This window comes from Natator depressus, chromosome 10 (genome assembly GCF_965152275.1).
Source record: "Natator depressus isolate rNatDep1 chromosome 10, rNatDep2.hap1, whole genome shotgun sequence".
NCBI lineage: Eukaryota > Metazoa > Chordata > Testudines > Cheloniidae > Natator > Natator depressus.
In genome coordinates this window covers 62,222,687-62,245,705 of record NC_134243.1, presented here as the reverse complement: position 1 = coordinate 62,245,705, position 23,019 = coordinate 62,222,687, and the positions used below count along the sequence as shown (strand labels likewise).

The following is a 23,019-nucleotide window of genomic DNA, read 5'->3' as shown; positions in this document are numbered from 1 at the left end:
TATGTTTTATAGTCAGATAAGACAGGTTTCAGACTAACAGCCGTGTTAGTCTGTATTCGCAAAAAGAAAAGGAGTACTTGTGGCACCTTAGAGACTAACCAATTTATTTGAGCATAAGCTTTCATGAGCTACAGCTCACTTCATCGGATGCATACTGTGGAAAGTATAGAAGATGTTTTTATACACACAAAGCATGAAAAAACGGGTGTTTACCACTACAAAAGGCTTTCTCTCCCCCCCACCCCACTCTCACAAATCTTGGGAGACAGGCCAGTCCTTGCCTACAGACAGCCCCCCAACCTGAAGCAAATACTCACCAGCAACCACATACCACACAACAAAAACACTAACCCAGCAACCTATTCTTGCAACAAAGCCCGTTGCCAACTGTGCCCACTTATCTATTCAGGGGACACCATCACAGGGCCTAATCACATCAGCCACACTATCAGAGGCTCGTTCACCTGCACATCCACCAATGTGATATGCCATCATGTGCCAGCAATGCCCCTCTGCCATGTACATTGGTCAAACTGGACAGTCTCTACGTAAAAGAATAAATGGACACAAATCAGATGTCAAGAATTATAACATTCATAAACCAGTCGGAGAACACTTCAATCTCTCTGGTCACGCGATTACAGACATGAAAGTTGCGATATTACAACAAAAAAACCTTCAAAACCAGACTCCAGCGAGAGACTGTTGAATTGGAATTAATTTGCAAATTGGATACAATTAACTTAGGCTTGAATAGAGACTGGGAGTGGCTAAGTCATTATGCAAGGTAACCTATTTCCCCTTGTTTTTTCCTACCCCCCCCCCCCCCCGACGTTCTTGTTAAACCCTGGATTTGTGCTGGAAATGGCCCAACTTGATTATCATACACATTTTAAGGAGAGTGATCACTTTAGATAAGCTATTACCAGCAGGAGAGTGGGGTGGGGGGAGAGAAAACCTTTTGTAGTGGTAAACACCCATTTTTTTCATGCTTTGTGTGTATAAAAAGATCTTCTATACTTTCCACAGTATGCATCCGATGAAGTGAGCTGTAGCTCACGAACGCTTATGCTCAAATAAATTGGTTAGTCTCTAAGGTGCCACAAGTACTCCTTTTCTTTTAGTCAGATAAGAGAACCCCTGCCTCCTAATGGCCTAAACCTACATCACTGAGCTTGAGGACTCTCTACACTTTGCAGAACTGGGTCCCAAGTCGGAAACTCATTATGCACCAGTGTTAATGAAATTTGATTCTGTGCCCCTATTCCAGCAGAGGGGCATTCTTAGCTGGCATAAAAGCAGTTTGTATGCCAGACACCCCTCCCATCTCCACCCCCATCATATGGGATAAATCAGAAGTGGGGGCATAGGGTGGGGCATGCAGGTAACAGAGAAGGCCAGGATGAGGTGGAGGGGAGCTCAGCTTCACTACATATGAATTCACGGTTGGTGTATGGTCGCTTAAGAGACTGTGGACAGCTGTCATCCATTGAAGCAGCCCCTAGGCTGCTCTAATTTATGCCAGTAAAAGAGCATCATGAGAATCCTGGAGCTGTACAACTTCCTCTCTGACCATCCATATTTTCTCTCCCTTCTTCTGTGCTGAATGGGTTTTGATGCAGCAAAGGTTTTGATCCAGATTCTCAATAGAAAGGGCACATTTTAACCTCATTCTGTCTTGTCTGTCATTCTCTCAATATAGGTCTGGGGACTCTCAGGCTACGGGTTAATTCATTCCTTTAAAAACGAACATGCCAAACAGTCCATATTCAGAAATATTGGTGCTGGAGTCATGCAGATTGAAACTGTGCAAGACAATCGCATCTTCTCCTGTGGAGCAGATGGCACACTGAAAATGAGAGTTCTACCTAATGCTTTCAACATCCCTGCAGGCATTTTTGACGTTCTGTAGATTTACGCTGTTTAGGCCTGTTTTCTATACAGTTCCGTTAAATAGCTACAATGCAGTAATATGCATTAAGGAAAGGAATTATCGTACATTGCTTTCAGAGCAATTACTGCAGCATTAAATATTATATGAAACACAAAAAGACTGACTTTTAAAGCAGGGTTCTTGAGCACTGCATACATAGATTGGTGGGAATGGAAATGCATGTTGTGCATTGTAAAAAACAAAGAATAAAACCCATTGAAGTCATAGGTAGGTTAGAGCTCAATAACCTACAGCAAGCCTCCCTTAGTAAGCATCTTACACAGATTCTAACAGTAGCCGCAGACATATACAAGCACTGTGGCTAAATAAAGTCAACAAGCAGTGTGTAATGTGATTCAGGTTTTATTTTTCTTCCAGTTCTTGCCACTAATTGAAGCATGTCTACAACCACTCATTTAAAAAATAGCCTGTTGTAATGAAGGGTATTCAGAGTATGGAAGAATTTGTAGGCCAGGAAAGTGTAATAGATGCAAAAGCTGTGGAACAATGTGCAATGAAGAAAGTACTGTGAGACACATGTATCATTTTATGCTGATATTTTTACCAGGTAGTATTAAATACACAGTTGATACTATACATTGCACATGAACACGTTTTTAAAATGCAGTGTTTTCTTTATTTGCACATTACTTTTTCTTTGATGGCTGTTTTATATTTTGGAGATCTGCCTTTACATTAGAAATGTAATGTGAACATTAAATGTTTGTAGTGAAGAGAAACATGTTTTTAGTTAGCTTTTAGTTTTGAAACTCTTATATTTGTCCAGGGAAAACAAAGACTTCCTTAAATGAAGCTATAAAAGAGAATACCAATGTAACTTACAATGCCACATTTCAGATAAATGTCAGGCTTTATGTGGCCAGCTAAAAAATAGTTGATAAAACTGGTAATTTAAGTTATTACCACAGCATATTATATAAACTATGCAGAGTTCAGTATTGTTTGCTTGTAATATACTAGCCACTGTTGTCATATTTAGATGTATTTTTCTGTGTAAACAAAAACCATGTTCTTAATAAGATATTGGAATGGATGTCTGTGTATTTAAATGTTAACTAATTGTCCTACTTCTTCAATGAGAATTTTGGTGTCTGTGCTGCAATGTAAAATATAATGGGATAAAATGTACCTTTCTCCAAAGGGGATTTTAATTGCAGGTTGTGAAGTATGGATATGAAAGAAAAGGAAGTGTCATTTGTTAGTTTTACCTTTAAGTTAAATAAATTCCTTTTATTTCATGGAACAGGTTAGTTCCTATGCAATCTTTTGTCTTGCACTTAAACAGACTTGTTGAAACTTCAGTATCATGATTAGATCTGTAGTCACCATTAGAGCTAAAATTGTCATTGGCAAGAAAAGAGGTTTGCCATCAGACTTCCTCTTGGGTTTCGCTGCTCCCAAGGGGTGCAAGATTAACAGAACTGAAGTTCACTTTCTACAGCACAGGCAGCTGCACTACACTCTCTTCTTACATCATCCTGCCAGCACGGATCCGGTCACTTGGGTGAATTAATTCGCCTTCCTGCTGCTTCAGTCCTTGGGCTCTCTGATAAGGTTGCCCACAATGGTGTCAATTTGATGGAAACAGTAATTGGTCCGAGATCCCCTAGTTCATTTGACATGCCTCAGATCAGAAAAGTTTCCCTTTCCAGCCTGCATTAAATTTGTCCTAAAGGTGAAAGGTTTCCTAATCCTACTGCTATTTTTCCTAGCCAGTGTCTCCTCAGTTTTTAATTACAGTAGTACTGGTAATAAATCCCAGCTCTAAAATGTGAAATTTAAAATAAGTATTTTATGTAGTCAAAATGAGCAAAACAAAAAACGTTCTAAATTATTTGTAGTTTAACAGCCTAAAGCTAAATTAAGTAGATTCAGTATATGTGATTCTTTTTAATATATTGAACTTGCAACTTAAGGAGGATGTTACTCACAAAAATGAATTAAAATATAGTGCAGCAAATGACAATGATATTTAATGCTTCTGATATTGTTACTGGCAGCAGTTCCTGCTTCATCTAACCACTACATATTTTGAAAAGGGTTAATATAACTCAAAGCAGGTTAGTTACGTATCCGGGCACTTGTTACACACAACACTTTCAAACGATATCAAAGCATCTGACTTCAACTTACAATCATCAGAAAATCAAACTTCAGGTGGAAATGCATCCTTAGTACACCTACTTTGTTTTCACTGCCTATGGTTTAGTGATTATGTTCACAGCAAATACACTGAGCAACCTTCCCATTAAGATCACACTTTTTGTTGGGTTGGAGGGGGAAAATGTTGTTATATGCAAGATCCGCTGCTCTGTCTCTGGATAATTATTTTTACTATGGTTATGTGAAGATGAACTTTCAGCTGAAACCCATAAAGACGAAGGAACTTTGAGTGAAGTTTAACAACAGATTATATAAAGTCTTCATTCAGAAAGATTAAAATGTGCTTTAAACTATAGAGATCTGTTCCTCCCACCATTTGGAAATCAGTCATTGATGCAGTTAAGGAGGAAACATTGTGGTAGCTATGCTGATATAATAGATTAGAAACAGGCGAAGAAGGTACTTATATGGAATTGAGATAGCCAATAATTCATAGGGTGTTATTCGTGAGTAGAAATGCTCATTACTCTGCCCACTTGTATTTATTTTTTATGCTCCCTTTTTAAAAAAAAGTTAGTTGTTTACATAGTCACAATTCAATTCTTAAGAGAGAAAGTACAGGAGTACGCAGAGAGAACAAGTACTCCAGCTACAGTGCCCTTCACTCTAGTTCATCTTTACCTTGGAAGTCTTTGGTGGGGTCCAAATGTGGTCAGTGAGCTCTGGCCTCCTTAAGCTCCTGAAACAGCTTCCAACAGCTTGAGGTGGTGAAAAATGACCAACAAAAAAACCCAGAGGACCACCCTCCTGTCCTTTTATAAACTACCAGTCTCCTGTGTCATGTGACTACCTGATCACTCTCAACAGGTGAGCATAGAGCTCTACCAGGTGATGCCCCTGATAAACTAACTTCTGGTAGAAGTCAGCCTTTTGTCTAGGATCCTCCTATTTAACGAGAACTATCAATATTTAACACCCGTACATTGTTAGCCCTGTGCTACTACCCACCCTTGGAAAACATGGTGGTAAAAGGACATCAGAGAAGGAAAGCAACCAACACCCACATTCAAAAAAGTGTCTGCAGGCTGATACAAACAGATGTTCATAATTTCAACAGAATTCATTTGTTGTCCACAGAAAATTTCCCCAAATCATCACAGAAAGCTGTTGCAAATAAATACCCTACTGTAGAGAGTAAGATATATTGTAGATGGCACATCACTATTTTGTGATGACTCTAAAAATATGAGTGATACTGAGAACATAACCCATTCAACAATGTTCCTTTGCCTGGTGTTTAATTTGAAAGGTTGGTGCTGACTTCTTTTCAGTGTGTGGGAGTTGAGATGGGCAGGGGCAAATTGCTAGTGAGGGTCACCTGCCTGTGCAGGTGGCTGCATTGCTGGGGGAGGTTTCCATCCTGTAATGCATTTTAGGCCAAATTCTCAGTTTAACATACTATAGGTCTGATAATCATATTCAATGTGTTTTGCTTTTTTTTAAATGAGATATGCTCTAGCAGCTGGCCGGTACAGCAGTTCCTGGGAACTGTTGATTTGTTTTTATCCGCTTGTAAAGATACCAATGGAGCTGAAGTTAATTAAATTCCTTCACACAGTGCTGCTGAACACATGGAAATTGAAACTCTGGCCTATTTGCCTTAAGCACAAAGGCCTGATTCGCCTCTGCCTTGCACTGTCATTTCTACCCATTTAAAAGTGGGTGTTAAATACTACCATTCTAATGTGCTAACATATTACACCCACTTTGCACAAGTGTGACTACATGACTATGCAGGGCTCAAGCCAGTGACGAATCAGGCTCAAGCAATAGGAACTGGAGCAGAGTTTCAAACATAGTAATTTAAACAAAAAGCTACATAGTCTAGTTGCTAGTAGTCAAACTATTAAATACATTATTCTTCAAGGCCAAACAAACTTAATCCCTTCCAGCCTCTAAAATGTCATTTTTCCTAGTGATCAAGATCAAAAGTTCCTGGCTATATTTTCTTAGCTGCAACTATCATTTATTTGAATGCAATCCAAGACTAAAGTCAAGCAGGACAACCAGTTTCATCATAAGCACTTTGACCAGTACATTCACTCTCATTCAAAGTTTTAGGTTGTTGGTTTTTCTACAATATGCTAATCCAACGGTACAGTCTTCATTTGTGACTAGGAGTTTTGTGTAAATTTGGGCCAAATTTGTTGGAAGCATAGTAGGGCAAGTTACATGTCCATAAAATGGTGAGAAAGATGAGGTTAGATCAAGATAAGCAATCAAAAAAAGTTAAATAAAAGGAGCTTCATCTGCCCTGACTACATTCCCTGTTGTAGCACCTCCTCCCACAGAAAACCTAAGTTCACATTTCACTAGGAATCATTTACATCACCTCTCTATTTGCTTTTTGGTTATTTAGTAGTTAGCCAGATTTGTCAAATTTCAGGATGCTTGCTTTTTTCTATTTTTTTTTTCTATTTTGACTTATAAATATGGAATGAGTTTTTAATAAACTATTACTTTGGTCTTTACGGTATTTACTTAAGTACAAAAATTACTGTTCCTGATCATTTTAATCACTGTACATCAATTTTTAAAAAAATACCGCAACTAAACAAAATTCAGAGTTGATGCAAAATATTAAATGCAAATGATACAAAGAAGCTTATTTGTAAACATTGTTTAGACATTTGTACTAAACTATAATCACTGACTAGAAGATAATTGCAGACATTAATTGCAAATTAAGAGTAAAAACAGACCCTATTGAACATAGTATTGTAGACTAATCAGTATACAGTAGATATAATTATGGCCTGCATGGTAGGGAAAAAACAAAAATAAGTTTCTAACACACAGCTCTTTCTCTATAAAGCCAAGAACTGCCTAAGTATATTTAAATGACACAAGGGGATCTGGTCTCCCCTTTATGAAGACACAAACAACCACTAACCTTCAATAGAAAAATATGTGTGTATACTAAAGGGAGGAGATGTATAAGATATAGCTTTAAATAACCTACTTAGCCTAATATGGCCAGCATGGTGTATCATTTTAAAATAGCATTCAGCTGTCAAAATGTACAGGGTATTGCATTAAATAGCCATTCTCCCATGTATACAAGTCTCTATCTCTTAGACTATAGGAAAGCATAGCAAGAACAGATTGTGCCAATCTTAACTCAAAGCTTGCATCTATTTGCTTCTCTCTCAACAAATCAAAAGCAAAAGTTACCCTCATATCCTTAGTATCAGTAACATATAGCACTCCACATGCTATGAATGCATTGCCAGCTTTGGACTTGGGGTATGTAGTGTTGATATGTTGAACGACTGAAAATGTCTCTTCGTCAATGTGTGCTACAATGATATTTTCATCAATAATTGAGGCATAGATAATCCAAAGACCCTTTTCATCCACTGCCACGTTGAAGTACGTCTTGGAGTTAGAAAAGAGGTAGTGGCGACCATCGTGTAAGGCATTTTCAATTGTCAGGGTTCTGAATGATGCTGTATCAAGCTCAAATCTGAAAGAAACAAAATAAATATTTAAGATGCTGGTTTAAGAATTTGCTTTTCATACATACATAATTTGGGTAAATTCTTAATAATGAAGATGTCTCTCGGGAAGAACTGCCTTTCCTTTATAATTTTTTAAAAACAGGACAAAACCTTTGCTCAAAGTGTTTAGGATTTCCTGACAAAAATAATCGTGTGTGCTCATATCACACTGCTTGTGCTTGCATCCTCTCCGAGTTTAAATAAATACCATGATAATCCCATCAAAACAGTTAATAATCCTTCATCTGTCTTCCCTGGATGTCTGGTGAGAGCATCGTAACAAACCGGCACCCAACACTCCCATCTCTATCCTTTAGATTTGTGCCCTGTAAGCTGCCACCCCCAGTTCTGGTTTGGTATCTGAAGATCTTTTCTGGAATGAAGCACATGAGAGAAAGGGACAAAACATTCTCATTAGAGGAGATCTGCCCCTGGAAAGGCTGCCAGAGGAGATGAGACAAATCCAGAGTTTGATAACTTTTGGAAATGCTGCAAAACCTTGTTCTTTGATAAGGTTTTTTCCAACAAAGCAACATTCGCAACATCCCCCAGCCAGCTCCCCCTACACTGAGTCCCTCACATAAAACTATAACCCCCCACAAGAAGAACTTTCTATAACCCAAAAGGGAGAAGAGCTAGAGACTCTATGAAGTCCACTGAAGACTTTGCCAATCTATTCTGCATGGAAGTAGAATTTCTGCCTGAGGTACTAATAACTGAAAAGTGTGGTTAATAATAGAAAGGCCATCTCTTAGCAGTAGGTACCCTATCATATTATATTGTCAAGATAAGTCAAGGTGGTTCAGGTAACAAAGTCTGAGAACATTTAAGGTGCAAGGAACTGGAAGCGTCTTTGGCAGAACAAACAATGTATGATCCCAGCAACCAGTTCACAATCTTTTCTCACTGTATCCCTTTGATTAGGTGCCAGAGATACACACCTGCCTGGGGAGAAACTTCAAAATACAATGGTGTTTTTGGCTCAGATCTCAGAGACTCAGCCGGAAACTTGAAAGCAGTTGGAATCTTTAACTTGTCCTTGAAGTCCATTTGCTTGGCTCTTCCCACAAGGCTGAATTTTGTTTTTGATTAGCACTGTCTGCCCAACTCCTCAGTAAAAACTAACAAGGCACAGATGTGGTGGCATGTGCAGTTCCAGGTTCAGACCTAGCAGAGGTGGGGTGGGAAAGCCATAGCAACTTTCTAATTATGTGCAATCACATTGTGAAGTCGGCACTCTACAAGGGAGCTTGCGGGCTCACCACGTTGCCTTGTAATCACCTGCCACCTGAGTACTGGTACATGGCAGTCCATGCTCAGCACAAGTTAGAGACCACTACTAGAAGCACTAGATTGCATGTGACTTTGTGACTGACCTACTGCACTGCCATGCATATGTGCCAACTCAACAAGAAGGCCTGGCATGCCAAGAAGCTCCTGTGCCAAAGGCATGTTGCACTATGTCCTACATTTCATAATTACGTGACGTGATTAACATGATCCAGGGGGGTGTCTGAAACAACAGACGATCAAGACAGTGGGCTGAACTTTCTCGGGGCCAGCTGAGTGGGAAAGGGAGGCTCTAAGCCACCTGTCCACTTCCCCCAGTCATGGGGCTGAACCAGTCCCTAGAATAAGGTAGGGCTTCCGTATGAGTGCTCTAATTTACACTGCTTTGAGACCTTTTTGCACCACTGAAGCAGCAGGGCTTGCCCCTGGGATGAAGATCTAGCTAGCTCAAAATAGTTAATGTTTGTAAAGACTGATTCATTTCCTTGCTTTCTTTCTCACATGCTTTTTCTGTGCCCTGATCCCACCATTAGACCTCCACTCCCCAGTTAGAGCCTCATTAACTTCAGTGGGATTATACCCAGAGCAGGGGTCCAACTGCAGGCTCAGGGTCTAAATTTGTCAGAACAATACAAGTTATAAGATGAGAGCCTGTTGACAACTGATTCTCCTGTCACGCATTGTGGGCTCCACCTCTGAATTTGGTGGCCATTTCTAGTAGCAGCTAATGGAGAACTAGTTATCCATTGAGTTAGATACCACTATCCATTCACCTACCCTTCCTATCCACCCTCTCTTTCCACCCATAATCCCAAAAGAAACCCAAAGATACTACAGAACATGTAGACACAGAGAACAGAGTGTATTACAAAATGTTGGGGGGTTTCCCACTGAAGTTCATCTTTGCCCTTTTAATCTCCATTCACGTTCCCTGTTCTCATTACTTCTTGTGCCTTCCAACCAGGGGAATGCAAAGCTGCCATCAGGCTAATCTTTGACTTACTTCACAATGATACTGGTTCCTCCTTTTTGATAGTATAGACAGTTGTTATATATCACATGGCCACATCCATAAAAGATCCCCGGGAGGCTAATGATCCTGTAGCTGTCATTCAGCAATGCATTTGCATTCTCATATTCTTTTATGATGTTTCCTTAGAGGAGGGAAAACAGGAAAGAAAACCAGCCAGTTGGTTTACTGAACTATCTGACATCTCTACTCTCATCCAGATACAATTCTATCAGAATCAAGTTCCTGCCAATCGTAGCCACATTTTTTAACATTTCTCAGAGTGCTGGAACACAAAAACCCAGAGACAAGGCTCCATCTAAGACCAAATTATTGTGTTTATTATTCAACGTTTGTATTGCAGAAGCATCTGGATTCTCCAACAGTGGACTGGGACCCAGGTCACTCAGAATCCAGCCCATTTCCATGTTTTTTCCTGTTCTCTCTCTTTTTTTTCCCAATTTTTTTAAACCCTTAAACTTATGAGCCACAATTTAGGAAACTGAAGTCACAGGGAAATGGTAGGATTGATGTAAAAATGAACAAAAATAAGACACATGAAAATTAGGCTTGGTTGAAAACTTTCCCTTTAAACTATTTTGACAGAAAATTGGATTTTTCAAATGAAGGAATTTTTTGCAAAACTTTCTGCTTTCCACAATTTTTTTGAATTTTTTTGTGAAATTTTTTTTGGTCAAAGCCCAAAAGCAGTTCAGCTGAAAAATGTTTGGTTTTCAGCCAAAATTTTTCCTCTTTCCACTGAAAAGTCAAAATTTTCCAAAGAAACTCCCTTCCACATTTTCCAAGCAGTGCTAGCGAATACCTTTCCTGAGGCTCCAATAGGTGTGTCCAGATATATTATGAAAGCAGATGAAGTTTTCAAAAAAATGTGACCGAGACTTGGAAAAATTGAGGCCTCCCTCCACTCACACTGATTCAAGTTTGTTGTTGTTCTTCCAGAACTCTTCTGTTGGCTAAGGTGGGGTCACATGACCCTGTGAGCCAAGGTAGGGAAGTCACAGGAGAAAGTCATTGATGCTGTGGCACATTTAAGGCACAAAGGCCTTTTAAAAGGTTATAATAAATTATTAGGCAGACAACGAGGACTGTTCCAGCTCTAGTTTATAAGAAGAAAAAATTATACTACTTGGGTTTAAAAATAACCTCCACTGTGCAGTACTGCTCCTGGCTTTTCAACCTGTGGGGCAACAGACCTCCCCACTAAAGCTCACTTTCACTCATTACAGGTTTTTACACACCTATATTTCTAAAAATACTGATTTGGCTGAAAAAAGGAAAAAAGCAATATAGGAGCAATCTATCCACAGTTATATCCATGGTACCTGAAAAATGCATCGTAAGCCAAATTCGTTCATCACTTCTATTTGCAGGTTCCCTCATCCATGTTCCAAATGTTTGCTGTATCTTACCCATCTCAGTGGGGCTTCCTATTGATTTAATGACGCATTCTAATAGCAAAGAGAAAAATAAATTTGGATCACCCCCAACCTCTGCAAGTAAACAGTAGACTTTAACAGTGCATCATGTTTAGAATAAGTTACCAGCTTTTTTTGGGTGGTACCCATTGGTTTTCTCATCAGCTTTTCCTACGAGCGTGTCATCGTTTGGTATGGCACATGTCTCACCTAAAATTGGGGGACAGAAAACAAAACCTCTGAATAGGTTTGACAGATCTGGGGCACATTGTCAGTTGGTGTAAACTGCTCCACTGAAGTGCATGGACTGTGACAATTTATACCAGCTAAGGATCTGCCCCTGTGTTTCTTATATATCAAGATTTCTTACAAGCAAAAAAAAAAAAAAAAAAAAGCGTGGAATATGAAATACAGAGCATTCAGTTTAATACTTATCCGCCTCCATTTGTCACTTGTTAAGGTTGTGTCAAAATTGAGAATTGCAATTTTATAAAGTTGGCTATAAAGATAAGTTTGGGGATAATAACACTAGCATATGCTGTGTGGCTTCCATGTTTATCACACTTTAAAACAATAATTCTTGCTTTCTTTAAGCTAAACATGTCGATTAACCAAATTAAAATACTTTTTGCACTTGTCAAACAAATCCTTACATTTAAAAATACACATAAGTGGCTAGTAATGCATCCAATAATAAGACAGGCGTAGAAGCCAGACATGGGGAAAGTCTTCCCTCCCCACTATTTCAATATAAAAAGCAATTCTGTTCACACATACGCCCTTCCACAGATTTCAATCTGCTCCAGTATGGCATATTGTCCCTAGGTGTATGTGTGCAAAGCTGCAGCCAGAGCCTTATGCTTCCACAGTTCTCATACCTGATGCAGCAACATCTTATATGCTGTCTCTCCCTTTTACAAATAAGAAAGTCTTCCTCAGACCTTCGTGGGAGCAAGCAGTCAGAGGGCTTGTCTGCACTGTGCTTTAGTCCACATCAGAGGGGTGTAAATTTTAGTCCATGCTAGCATGTCATGCACTAACTGGTCCATGTGGACCCTACTGATGCACACTGAAAGTTCACTAATGCACACTAACATAGTACTGGTTGAAACAGGACTACATTAACACACACAAGGGAACTTTTAGTAGATGCCAGAATGGTCTACATGGGACAGTTAGAGTGCATCACGCTACTGCAGACTAATATTTACATCTCTTTGGGGCAGACTAAAGCACCATGTAGACAAACCCAAAGAGCCCCAAACTCTGTTTCTCCGCATGGAATTACATCTTGCTGACATTAGGTTAGTGTCATGAGAAGCAGCACAATCTCGTGGACTGAGCACAGGACTGGAGCTATGAATCCATGAATTCTAATCCTGTTTCTGCCACTGGCTCACTCAATGGCCTTGTCTAAGTTATTTGGCTTCTCTATAACTGTCCCCAGATGAAGCAGTGATGCTGGCACAAGACAGAAAGTGGTGGAGAGATTTCATTCAGACCCATTGTCTCTGCTGAGCTGACAGACGAGAGTCAAAGAACAAGATAATGGTCTCCACCTTATCTACCTATGGGGTGGATGTAACGTGTTTGTGTAGTACTTTGAAGCTGTACACTTCTGAGCCAGTTCCTACCACATTTGATTGTATTGATTGATCTCTCTGAGCCCTATAGAGGAAAATCTCTGGATTTAGGGTGAAAAGCAATAGAAGGGGGAAGAAGTGCTGATTCCACCCCTACAGAAGAAGCAGAGGGTTCGATTTCTAAAACCTTCACACTCTACCTTTCTGTCTGCCTTGGACTATGCAGTGAAATATACAACTTGACTTACAGGGGAACTCATTTGAGTGTTTACTACCACTGCAGCCTTTATTCCCTTCGTTACCCTGATAGGAAGGTTGGGCTGGTTTTGTTTCCCTCCTTAAAAGTTTTCAGCCTATCAGTCTACTTTGGGACTACATAATTTTGTTAAACAACAGAAATGTAAATGCCTTGCTGTGAGTTGCTAGGGAGCATGTGCGGCACCGTTACAGGTGAGGCAGATGAGACGGCAGGCAGCTGTCCAACTTGTCCGTTGATATGATGAAGAATGTTTGTTTGGGAACACTAGAGGCTGATAAACTCACATGTAAAACAGCTACAAACCACAAGAGGGGGTATCCTCAGCGGGCAGCAGGCTCAGTCCCATTCCTGCCTTTAATGAGAGTACCTCTACTAATGCACACCAGAGCTTGGCTTAGTGCTGACAGAACATGGGGCAGCCGTCTTACACTGCTTCTTTTCTTAATTGTAAACAATGCGGAGGAGGAAGGGAGCTTATGAACTATGTATCCTTCCCCCCGAAAAGCAGTTCATAGAAAGAAAACAATAGAGACAAAGCTGGAAACATTTTCCTATTGGAAAGAACTCTGTTGTTGTTTTTTTTAAATATTCTTTTGTAATGTTCCCTAAACTATTCAGGCTCCTTTACTTATTCTGCAAAGCCACAGCTGCCTTTTCAGCACCAATTTATGACCCATTTTTGATTCACTTACAGAGAGCCTCTCTAAGGAACAGTTCCCAGTTCTGTTTTTACTTTAGCATGGCTGGAGGTAGCCCAAGCTCATTGTAACGCCATTCTCCCAACCCATGCCACCCTGTTGATCTGTTTTGTTCACTATTTTATCCTGTCTGATGTGTCAGTTGCAAGCTCTTTGTGGGAGGGACTGTCTTTTGTTAGCTGTTCATACAGTACCCGGCACAATGGGGCCTTGATTGAGGTTCCTGGGCATCAAGGTAATACAAATATTACATTAAAACAGTGCATTTGTTGAACTGCATGCAACTGCAGCTTGACGCTCTGGAAGGAAGAAACAGATTAACTGATCCATTTCCCCTGCAGTGCTTCTCGCTCTTTCCTCTGGCATGCCCCTCACTCCCACCTCTGGTGCAGCACAACATGGAGGATTTCTGATACAAAATGAGCAAATGAAATCATTTACAAAGGGCATAGGTTTTGGGTGATGAGGTCAGAGCTGTCCACCCTTGAGAGCAGACGCACAGACATCCCATCTCAAAAAAGACCCAACAACTCAATCCAGATGTGGCTTTTGGAAATCAGTGTCCACAGCCAGACTCTAGTAATCCTTATACAGCCTCTTTCATCCCATGATGTCAAAGTACTGTGCCAAAAAGGGTAACTAGAGTTACCTTCACTGTACAGATGGAGGAAGGATAGAGCAGGGGTGGGAAAACTTTTTGGTCCGAGGGACACATCTGGGTATGAAAATTGTATGGGGGACCATGAATGCTCATGAAACGGAACTGGGGTGCGGGAGGGGGTGAGGGCTCCGGCTGGGAGTGTGGGATCTGGGATGGGGACAGAAATAAGAAGTTCAGGGTGCAGGAAGGAGCTCTGGGCTGGGGCAGGGGGTTGGGGTGCAGGTGTGAGGGGTCCAGCTGGGGCTGCAGGCTCTGGGGTGGGGTAGAGGGGTTGGTGGTGCAGGAGGGTGCTCTGGGCTGGGACCAAGGGGTTTGGAGGACAGGAGGGGGATGAGGGCTGGGGGAGGGGGTTAGGATGCGGGAGGGGGTCAGGTGGGCAGGCTCCAGGTGGTACTTACCTCAAGCAGCTCCTGGAAGCAGCAGCATGTCCCCCCTCTGTCTCCAACGTGGAGGCGCGGCCAGGCAGCTCTGTGCTCTGCCCCATCTGCAGACGCCAACCCTGCATCTCCCACTGGCCGTAGTTCCCAGCCAATGGGAGCTGTGGGGGCGGCACTTGGGGTGGGGGCAGCGTGCGGAGTCCCCTAGGAGCCAGAGGGGGGACATGCCACTGCTTCCGGGAGCCGCACAGAGCCATGGCACGTGCAGAGCGGGGGCAAGCCCCATCCCCGCTCTCCGGCTGGAGCACCGGAGTGGGGCAAGCCCCAGGTCCTGCTCCCTGGCCCAAGCTCAAGGGCCAGATTAAAATATCTGAAGGGCCAGATGTGGTCCCCGGGCCATAGTTTGCCCACCCCTGGGATACAGGTTCGATGACTTGCCCAAGGTCATACAGGAAGTCGGTAAAAAAGTGAGAATAGAACATCTCTGTATCTACCATATTAACCAAGACAGCACAACATCTCAGCCTCCTCCATGTTTTGAATACTCTAATAAAGAGTTTTAATATCTCAACACAGATGTTTGTCTTTGCTGAACCCTTCGCAAGAAGCAGAATGGCTAGTTTTGAATAATATTGTATCTTATACTTGCCAGTTACTGGGAGCCAGATACATAGGATTTGATCATCTTTTGAAATTCTCATGTCAAAAGCTCCCCAGAGCTAAGAAATTACACCCCTGAAGTTTATGCTTCCCAGACTAATTCTAATTAATGTAGTTAACTGTACAAGCAGCTCTCCTAGACGGCAGTTTATCTGAGACTGTGGAACAGTCAAGGACCAGGTCAGTGTTCCTGATGAAGTTGAGTGCAGTATTTGGGTTTGAGAATAGTTATATTCTCCATGAACTTTTAGCTGAAAGAAACCAAAAGCAGCTAAGACTAAAAGATATTTTGCACTTTGAGATAAACCACAGCTTGAGAATCTGCCATTTGGAATTTTCATTTCTTACCTTGTCCAAAAAAGATTAGCACCCTGTATATTCTGACCATAAAATATTCTGTCTGAGGTTAACAGAGTTTATATGACACTAAAACCACTGTTTTTGGAGGGATGGGGGTGGGGAGTTGTGTGTTTGGTCAGAGTTTTTTAAACAGTTAATGACAGCAACACTATTAATACAAAACATGCTCGGAGATGCATTTCCTAACTAGTTATTGTCTTCTTTCTGAGGAAATCAAGTTTTCTTTATTAATTGTTTAAAAATATTAGCTAACTAGATTCTTTTTAGTATCTGTATTAGCATCTGAAACCATCGTCTTAATTTCAAGTTGTCTTTTTCTGGTTCCTTTTTGGGACACTAAATGTAACAAGTTAGTTTAGTTAGTTAAACTATTAAGTTAGCACATATATATGTTTACTAGACAGATGTGCTGGTAGGGTAAGGGACCTATGGTCAGCCAGTGATAGTATGAAGTGTTTTGCAAAATTGATCAAAACTATCAATGTTTTATCAGAAACACTGTGTGGATTGAAAGGCGGCCGTTTCTCTAAATTGCAATGTTGTATTCACATTGTGCTAACAAAAACAAGATATGGAATCTGTGATTATTGTGTCAAGAGTTAGTAAAGTAAAGCCTACACTGTATATAAAAAGTGCACAATTAACATGTGGAACTCACTGCCACAAGATATTATAGAGGCCAAGAGCTGTTAAGGATTCAAAAAAGAATGGACAGATTAAAAAATATACAGAGTTACATTAGCTAGGATAAAAATGTTTACTATCTCAATATAACCCTGATGTTTCAGGACATAAACTAACCATGAATTGCCGTGGTTAAAAATAAACTCCCTCTGTAGGCATGACATTGCAAAACCGTACCTTGGAAGGGTATTACATCTTCCTCCGAAGGACCTTGGATGGGGCATCAGATTGGTGACAGGATACCAGATTAGACGGCCCATTATTCTGATCTGTTTATTCCTGTGTTTCTATATTTCAAGTTGAAGTCAGACTTCTGCTAAACTGTTCATTTTATTGTTACCTAATCCTCTCACCTCATTTGTCTGTTTAGTCCACCTGTTGTCTCCTGTCTGATACCTATACTTGAAGTTATTAGAGGCAGGGACTGTCTTTGTCACTTCTCGGTACAATGCCTAGCACAATGGGACTCTGCTTCTTGATCGGTACTATCAGAACATGGATAATAAAAGAAAGAGAAAAGAAGAGATTGAAACATACTCTGTTTGATACTAACTCCGTTAACTACTTACAGTGACAGCTCATAATAAGAACTGCATTTTCATCCTAGCAAATGCTGCAGAATCACAGTGAGAAAAACTACATATATATTTCTAAAGCATGTACTAGCCTTGGTTCACCTGAAGTCCTTTAACCTAAGGCTGACATTGCTAATGGCTGTTAATATCCACTTCCCCAGTTATCTTCCTTTCACTAGATAAATTATATGGTAGACACAGCAGACAAAGCAAGGTAAAGGGCTACAGCAGCTGAAATGGCACAAGATGAAACCGAGAACATTACTCCCAACAACTATCAAGAGCTCTGTCCTGAATGCTGAAAAAACACCATGTTCCCACTGCAACCCTAATTACTAGAATATGAAATCCAGTATTAATGGTGAGATCTAATGATAACTCCACATGCTTCAACATTAATGACAGCATCAAGTTATTGTGACATTCACCTTTGAGCTAAACTACAAAACTAAAAAAGAAAACCCACTTTACTAAGCATGTTCACAGATTATTTCCATTAGTCATTATTAAATTCACCTTCTTCTGCATCTCCACATAGCAATTACAGCATTTATCTTCTGATGGAGTTTGGGGTGGACTACTTTGATCTCGTTAAACAGGGACATCATCTGCTCAGCAAAATTCTTCCCAGATCCACTAGGAAGATTTCAACTGTTGCTATAAAGCTTGAAATATTCATTGGTTTCAGTGGATGTATTGTGCATGTAGGGAAAACAGGACAGCAGGGTTCATTATGAGGACCCAAGAGGAAAAGTTTGCTTGCATTCTCAAAAGCGATTAAGCAAGACAAATGTGATGGTTTTGTAGTATCTTCTCTCTACTTTCCTTATCTTGTGGCTATTCTGAGCTGAGATCTTTTAGGATTATCACAGTACATTGTCTTGCTTCCAGCACCCATCTGCTTGAGTCTCTTAGTCATCACCTCAAGCTCTTCTAATTGTGCCAACTCTCCATTGGCAAAATTTGGCTCATTCTCTTCCAGGATGTGGAAATGACTAGAACTGGGTTCTTAAAATTTCATTTTCTGCCATTTTTTTCCACAGGAGTGTCCTGTGATGATTGTGGCTGAGAGTTTAAATAATAATGAGTGATTTCAAGTGGACACAGCTTAAAAGGCCTGATTTCCAGAGGGTGGGTGCTTAGGACTTTCTGAGCAACATGCTCCTTGTCCATGTCTCAAATTGGGCACCCAAAAACTGAAATATCTAAAATCAATAGTCACTTCTGAAAAAACTTTGGTCCCTCAAAACAACAACACTCAGTACTTAGACAGTGATTATTTTCAAAGGCAAATGCTAATACCCAATAAAACATCTCATTCTCTTTATTAAAAACTATCTCCTTCCTAAATATACAAAAAGAAGACACTCAAATATATCCAGAAAGCCAGTTTAAAATGCCAAGCACAGAAGGAAGCATTTAGTTTAGACAGGCAATAATAGATATTAATACATTCTTTCATAACATGTTGACACCAACCCTTCCTTCCCACAAAAGTGCTTCGCTGAAAAGAATACTAATATCTTATTCCTGTATTAAACTCTGGTGGGGTGGCAAGATGCTCAGCACATTTATAACTGTCAACTTTTTTACGAAATACTCCTGCTGCGTAGAGAGCAAGTTGTTTACTGCTAGTTTTCTGGTGGAGAAGAGGATAAATGGAAGAATGCTAATTGACAGGACACTGCTCAAGCATAGCGAAGAGGAACTCTTCCAGAGATGTAAATATACTTCAGTTATGAGGCATAATTTCAATCTATTTTTGATTGAGAAAAGAGTTATCTTATAAAACATGGATAAATGCTTTGTTTATCGTATGCTACTGTGACTAAGGACAGAGAACAATGGCAAGGAGCGTATTACGTAAACGAAGAGCATGAAGTACCATTGTTACACATTTGTCATGTATACACTGCCTCTTGTAAGCTTAAAAGAATTACAAACTACGGGTGACACCTCAGCCCATTGGGCCCCTGTACACTGGGTAAAAAGCCCCATTTTTGGCTGAGGGAGGAAGACTTGGCTTTACATGCTGGTTCTGATAATTATTTGCCATGTGATGTTGGGCTAATCACCCATCCCAGTCGAGCCTAAGTTCTCCTAGCTGTACCATGGAATCAATGATATTTCCCCAAAGTAATTACAAAATGGAATCAGTTGTATCTCCTGGAGGTGCACGAGACCTACCTAAATAATATCTGTACAGTATTTTTATGACCAGTGACCAGGAAAGGTGGAAACAGAACTCAGGAGTTCCTGATGCAAAGTCCCATGTTAGGGTGACCAGACAGGAAGTGTGAAAAATGGGGACGGGGGTAGAGGGTAATAGGCACCTATATAAGACACAGCCCCGAATATCGGGACTGTCCCTATAAAATCAGGACATCACCCTACCCCATGTTCATTTCTTTTGGACATGCAGTCTCTGAGGGTGGCACTACCTTCTCCTCCAGCATCAAAAGTTCTTCAAGTCTAACTCAATTCAGCAGCTGAGTAGGCATTTCACTACACAGTTAATATCTGCACACATACATACACCACATGAATATTTAAGACTGGCATTTAAAAGACAACAGTTTAGCAAAAATTTGTAAAAACAAAAAAAACCCCCAACACCTATTTTCAAATATTTTCAAATTTTTACTGTTATTTTCATTCAGCTTTCTCAGAGCCTTTCCCTCCCATAGCACACACTATTGATATTTGACGTGTTGTTTTTGAGTTACCCTTCTTGGGAGTTAACTCTTGAATTCCCATCCTCTCGTAATTCAGAGATTTCACTTATGTTCCACCCTTATTCCATCCAGCAGAGAACACCACATGGAAATGTGTAGCCCCACAGCGAGAAAGAAGTGAGGGTGAGAAAGCATGGGGTTGTTATAGAGACTGATTACAGCCTCATCTTGGCCAGGGCACCTAAGTATTTTCTTAACTTTAAGCATGTGAGTAGTCTCACTGGAGCTAGCAGAGTTAAGCACACACCTAAGTGCTTAGTGGAAATGGAGCCCTATAACAGGTGTAATCCTGCACCTGCTATAAAGGAAAGCATGAGAATAATGGAGGATACCCCAGACACCAACACTGACCTGTGCACTTGCTGCTGTACATGTTCTCCTGAACCTGGGATTTTGCTTTGCGTTTCCCTGGTGGCCCGGGAGGACCTTGTGGCCCTGGGGGTCCTGGGGGCCCTGGCTCCCCCTTTGCACCTAGGTAGAAAGCAGAATAGACTATTACAGTTGCTGCAGGTGAATAGACCTCCTCTCAGCAGGGGACACTGTATGCATTGGATCTGATGTATTGAGAGAGGCTTGCAGGAACTAAAGGCCCTACCCATGCCTGGAAATGACCCCAGCACAGCGCCCTGCTTCAGCAGATACAGAGCTGGTTAGAGTTCCATCCAGCAGTGATATCTACTGCAGGAGTAACAAGCTGAATGCTTGTCTATTCCCAAACAGAGACCTCTCCTCGTTTGTGTTTACAAGGGAGCAAATGGCTTTGCAGTGACAGAGCAGCACTAGGTATCCTGTCTGCTCTTGATAGACATCGATTTTAATAGCACCCAGTTTTTTAAAGAAGCCTGGTGCTTGTCCCACTGTCACAAATAAACTGGTTTCCAGGTCCTTTCAGTGCCTGGGGAACAGCAACAATGGAAGAATGGCGAGAACACTGAGCTTTAATTTAAAGCAGGGTTGCCTTATATCACTTTGTTTTCTGAGCTCTCAGCATCAGAGGCTACAGTGCTATAATTTTAGGCAGCATTTATTTGTAGCTGCCAATGGGCTTCCTGCATGCATTCCTGGGTGGAAATCTGCCTGTCATTTTCTAATAGGAAAAAACTACACTGTGAGAGAGTAGGAGGAAATTTACTATGTGAAAATGTACTGGACAAGGATGAAATTCACACATCTCTCAGCCCAAAGCCTGAGTAGAAAGGCTTTTGTGGGGAACTACACTAGGCTGGGGAGCATAATCCCATGGGCAGCTCTACCAGCCTGCTTCAAAACCCTCCTACATGCTGGGCTGCCCAGGGGTGGGATGCAGCCCAGCCCTGCTGAGCACAGGGTGTGCAGAGTCTTCCTGTGCACCTGCTCGCCATTCCCCATGCCACAGAACTGCTATAGTTCCTCTTTACTTGGAACCTCCTGAGGCCCCAGCAGGCCTGTGGGAATGTCACTGCAAGTGACGACCATGTTTAAGACAATGAAAGCGCGAATGCAGGTACTGTAGAATCATAGAATCATAGAATATCAGGGTTGGAAGGGACCCCAGAAGGTCATCTAGTCCAACCCCCTGCTCGAAGCAGGACCAATTCCCAGTTAAATCATCCCAGCCAGGGCTTTGTCAAGCCTGACCTTAAAAACCTCTAAGGAAGGAGATTCTACCACCTCCCTAGGTAACGCATTCCAGTGTTTCATCACCCTCTTAGTGAAAAAGTTTTTCCTAATATCCAATCTAAACCTCCCCCATTGCAACTTGAGACCATTACTCCTCGTTCTGTCATCTGCTACCATTGAGAACAGTCTAGAGCCATCCTCTTTGGAACCCCCTTTCAGGTAGTTGAAAACAGCTATCAAATCCCCCCTCATTCTTCTCTTCTGCAGACTAAACAATCCCAGCTCCCTCAACCTCTCCTCATAAGTCATGTGCTCTAGACCCCTAATCATTTTTGTTGCCCTTCGCTGGACTCTCTCCAATTTATCCACATCCTTCTTGTAGTGTGGGGCCTAAAACTGGACACAGTACTCCAGATGAGGCCTCACCAGTGTCGAATAGAGGGGAACAATCACGTCCCTCGATCTGCTCGCTATGCCCCTACTTATACATCCCAAAATGCCATTGGCATTCTTGGCAACAAGGGCACACTGCTGACTCATATCCAGCTTCTCGTCCACTGTCACCCCTAGGTCCTTTTCCGCAGAACTGCTGCCTAGCCATTCGGTCCCTAGTCTGTAGCGGTGCATTGGATTCTTCCATCCTAAGTGTAGGACCCTGCACTTATCCTTATTGAACCTCATCAGATTTCTTTTGGCCCAATCCTCCAATTTATCTAGGTCCTTCTGTATCCTATCCCTTCCCTCCAGCGTATCTACCACTCCTCCCAGTTTAGTATCATCCGCAAATTTGCTGAGAGTGCAATCCACACCATCCTCCAGATCATTTATGAAGAAATACCGTGGTAGTACTGCTATAAATGGTAGTGTGTGGCACTGGCCTGGAGAACACCACAGCACTAGAGAAGGGTAGTCTATTTTATTGTGTTGTATATTTCTGTGCTGCAGGAGAGATCTTAAGGGTACTTCCTCCTACCTTCTGATATCACGTCATTGTTTGCATCCCCTTTGTCCCCCTTTGCTCCTCTTGAACCTTTTCCTCCTGGCATCCCATCTTTGCCAGGTAAGCCCAGTTCACCAGGGTCTCCTTTTTCTCCTTTCTCTCCTGGATTACCTTTTGGTCCTGGTAAACCTAGGCATGAGAAGTTTGTTAGCCATGCCTGGGAGTACATACATTTTTAAGACTGTCATTCCTAAGGTCAACGTACCTTCCTCTCTATTTTTGAAACTCACATCATGTATTATTTATGCCGTACCAGCCCAGTTGTTTTCTTCACTCTGAACTTCCTCAGTTTTGTGGCTTTGAGCCATTTTTTTATGATTTAACATAGCTTTGTAGCCAAATCATATACACTATCCATAAAATGTGTTAGGATACATGGTATATGATGCATAAAGCCCAAAGGCTACATTTTTCAGAAGTGTTCACTAATATTGCAAGCCTGGCTTGAGATACCCAGGTTCTGATTTTCTGAGGTG

At 41.3% G+C, this 23,019-nt stretch overlaps 2 protein-coding genes across 4 annotated transcripts in view; one reads left to right on the top strand and one right to left on the bottom strand.

Moving 5' to 3' along the window:
• Positions 1 to 3,197, top strand: part of DMXL2 (Dmx like 2) — a 103,991-nt gene extending 100,794 nt beyond the window's left edge. For all 3 annotated transcript variants that reach the window (XM_074966349.1, XM_074966347.1, XM_074966348.1), the window contains one exon: positions 1,703 to 3,197. In XM_074966349.1, coding sequence (XP_074822450.1) covers positions 1,703 to 1,912 — 210 coding nt within the window. In that variant the 3' untranslated portion in view covers positions 1,913 to 3,197. The remainder of the gene's footprint in view (positions 1 to 1,702) is intronic.
• The window catches only part of GLDN (gliomedin), a 39,801-nt gene continuing 18,851 nt past the window's right edge, over positions 2,070 to 23,019 (bottom strand). Inside the window, exons 5-10 of the mRNA XM_074966350.1 lie at positions 22,517 to 22,672; positions 20,296 to 20,415; positions 11,479 to 11,562; positions 11,260 to 11,385; positions 9,911 to 10,061; positions 2,070 to 7,583 (exon numbers count right to left, since the gene is read on the bottom strand). Coding sequence (XP_074822451.1) covers positions 7,124 to 7,583; positions 9,911 to 10,061; positions 11,260 to 11,385; positions 11,479 to 11,562; positions 20,296 to 20,415; positions 22,517 to 22,672 — 1,097 coding nt within the window. The 3' untranslated portion in view covers positions 2,070 to 7,123. The remainder of the gene's footprint in view (positions 7,584 to 9,910; positions 10,062 to 11,259; positions 11,386 to 11,478; positions 11,563 to 20,295; positions 20,416 to 22,516; positions 22,673 to 23,019) is intronic.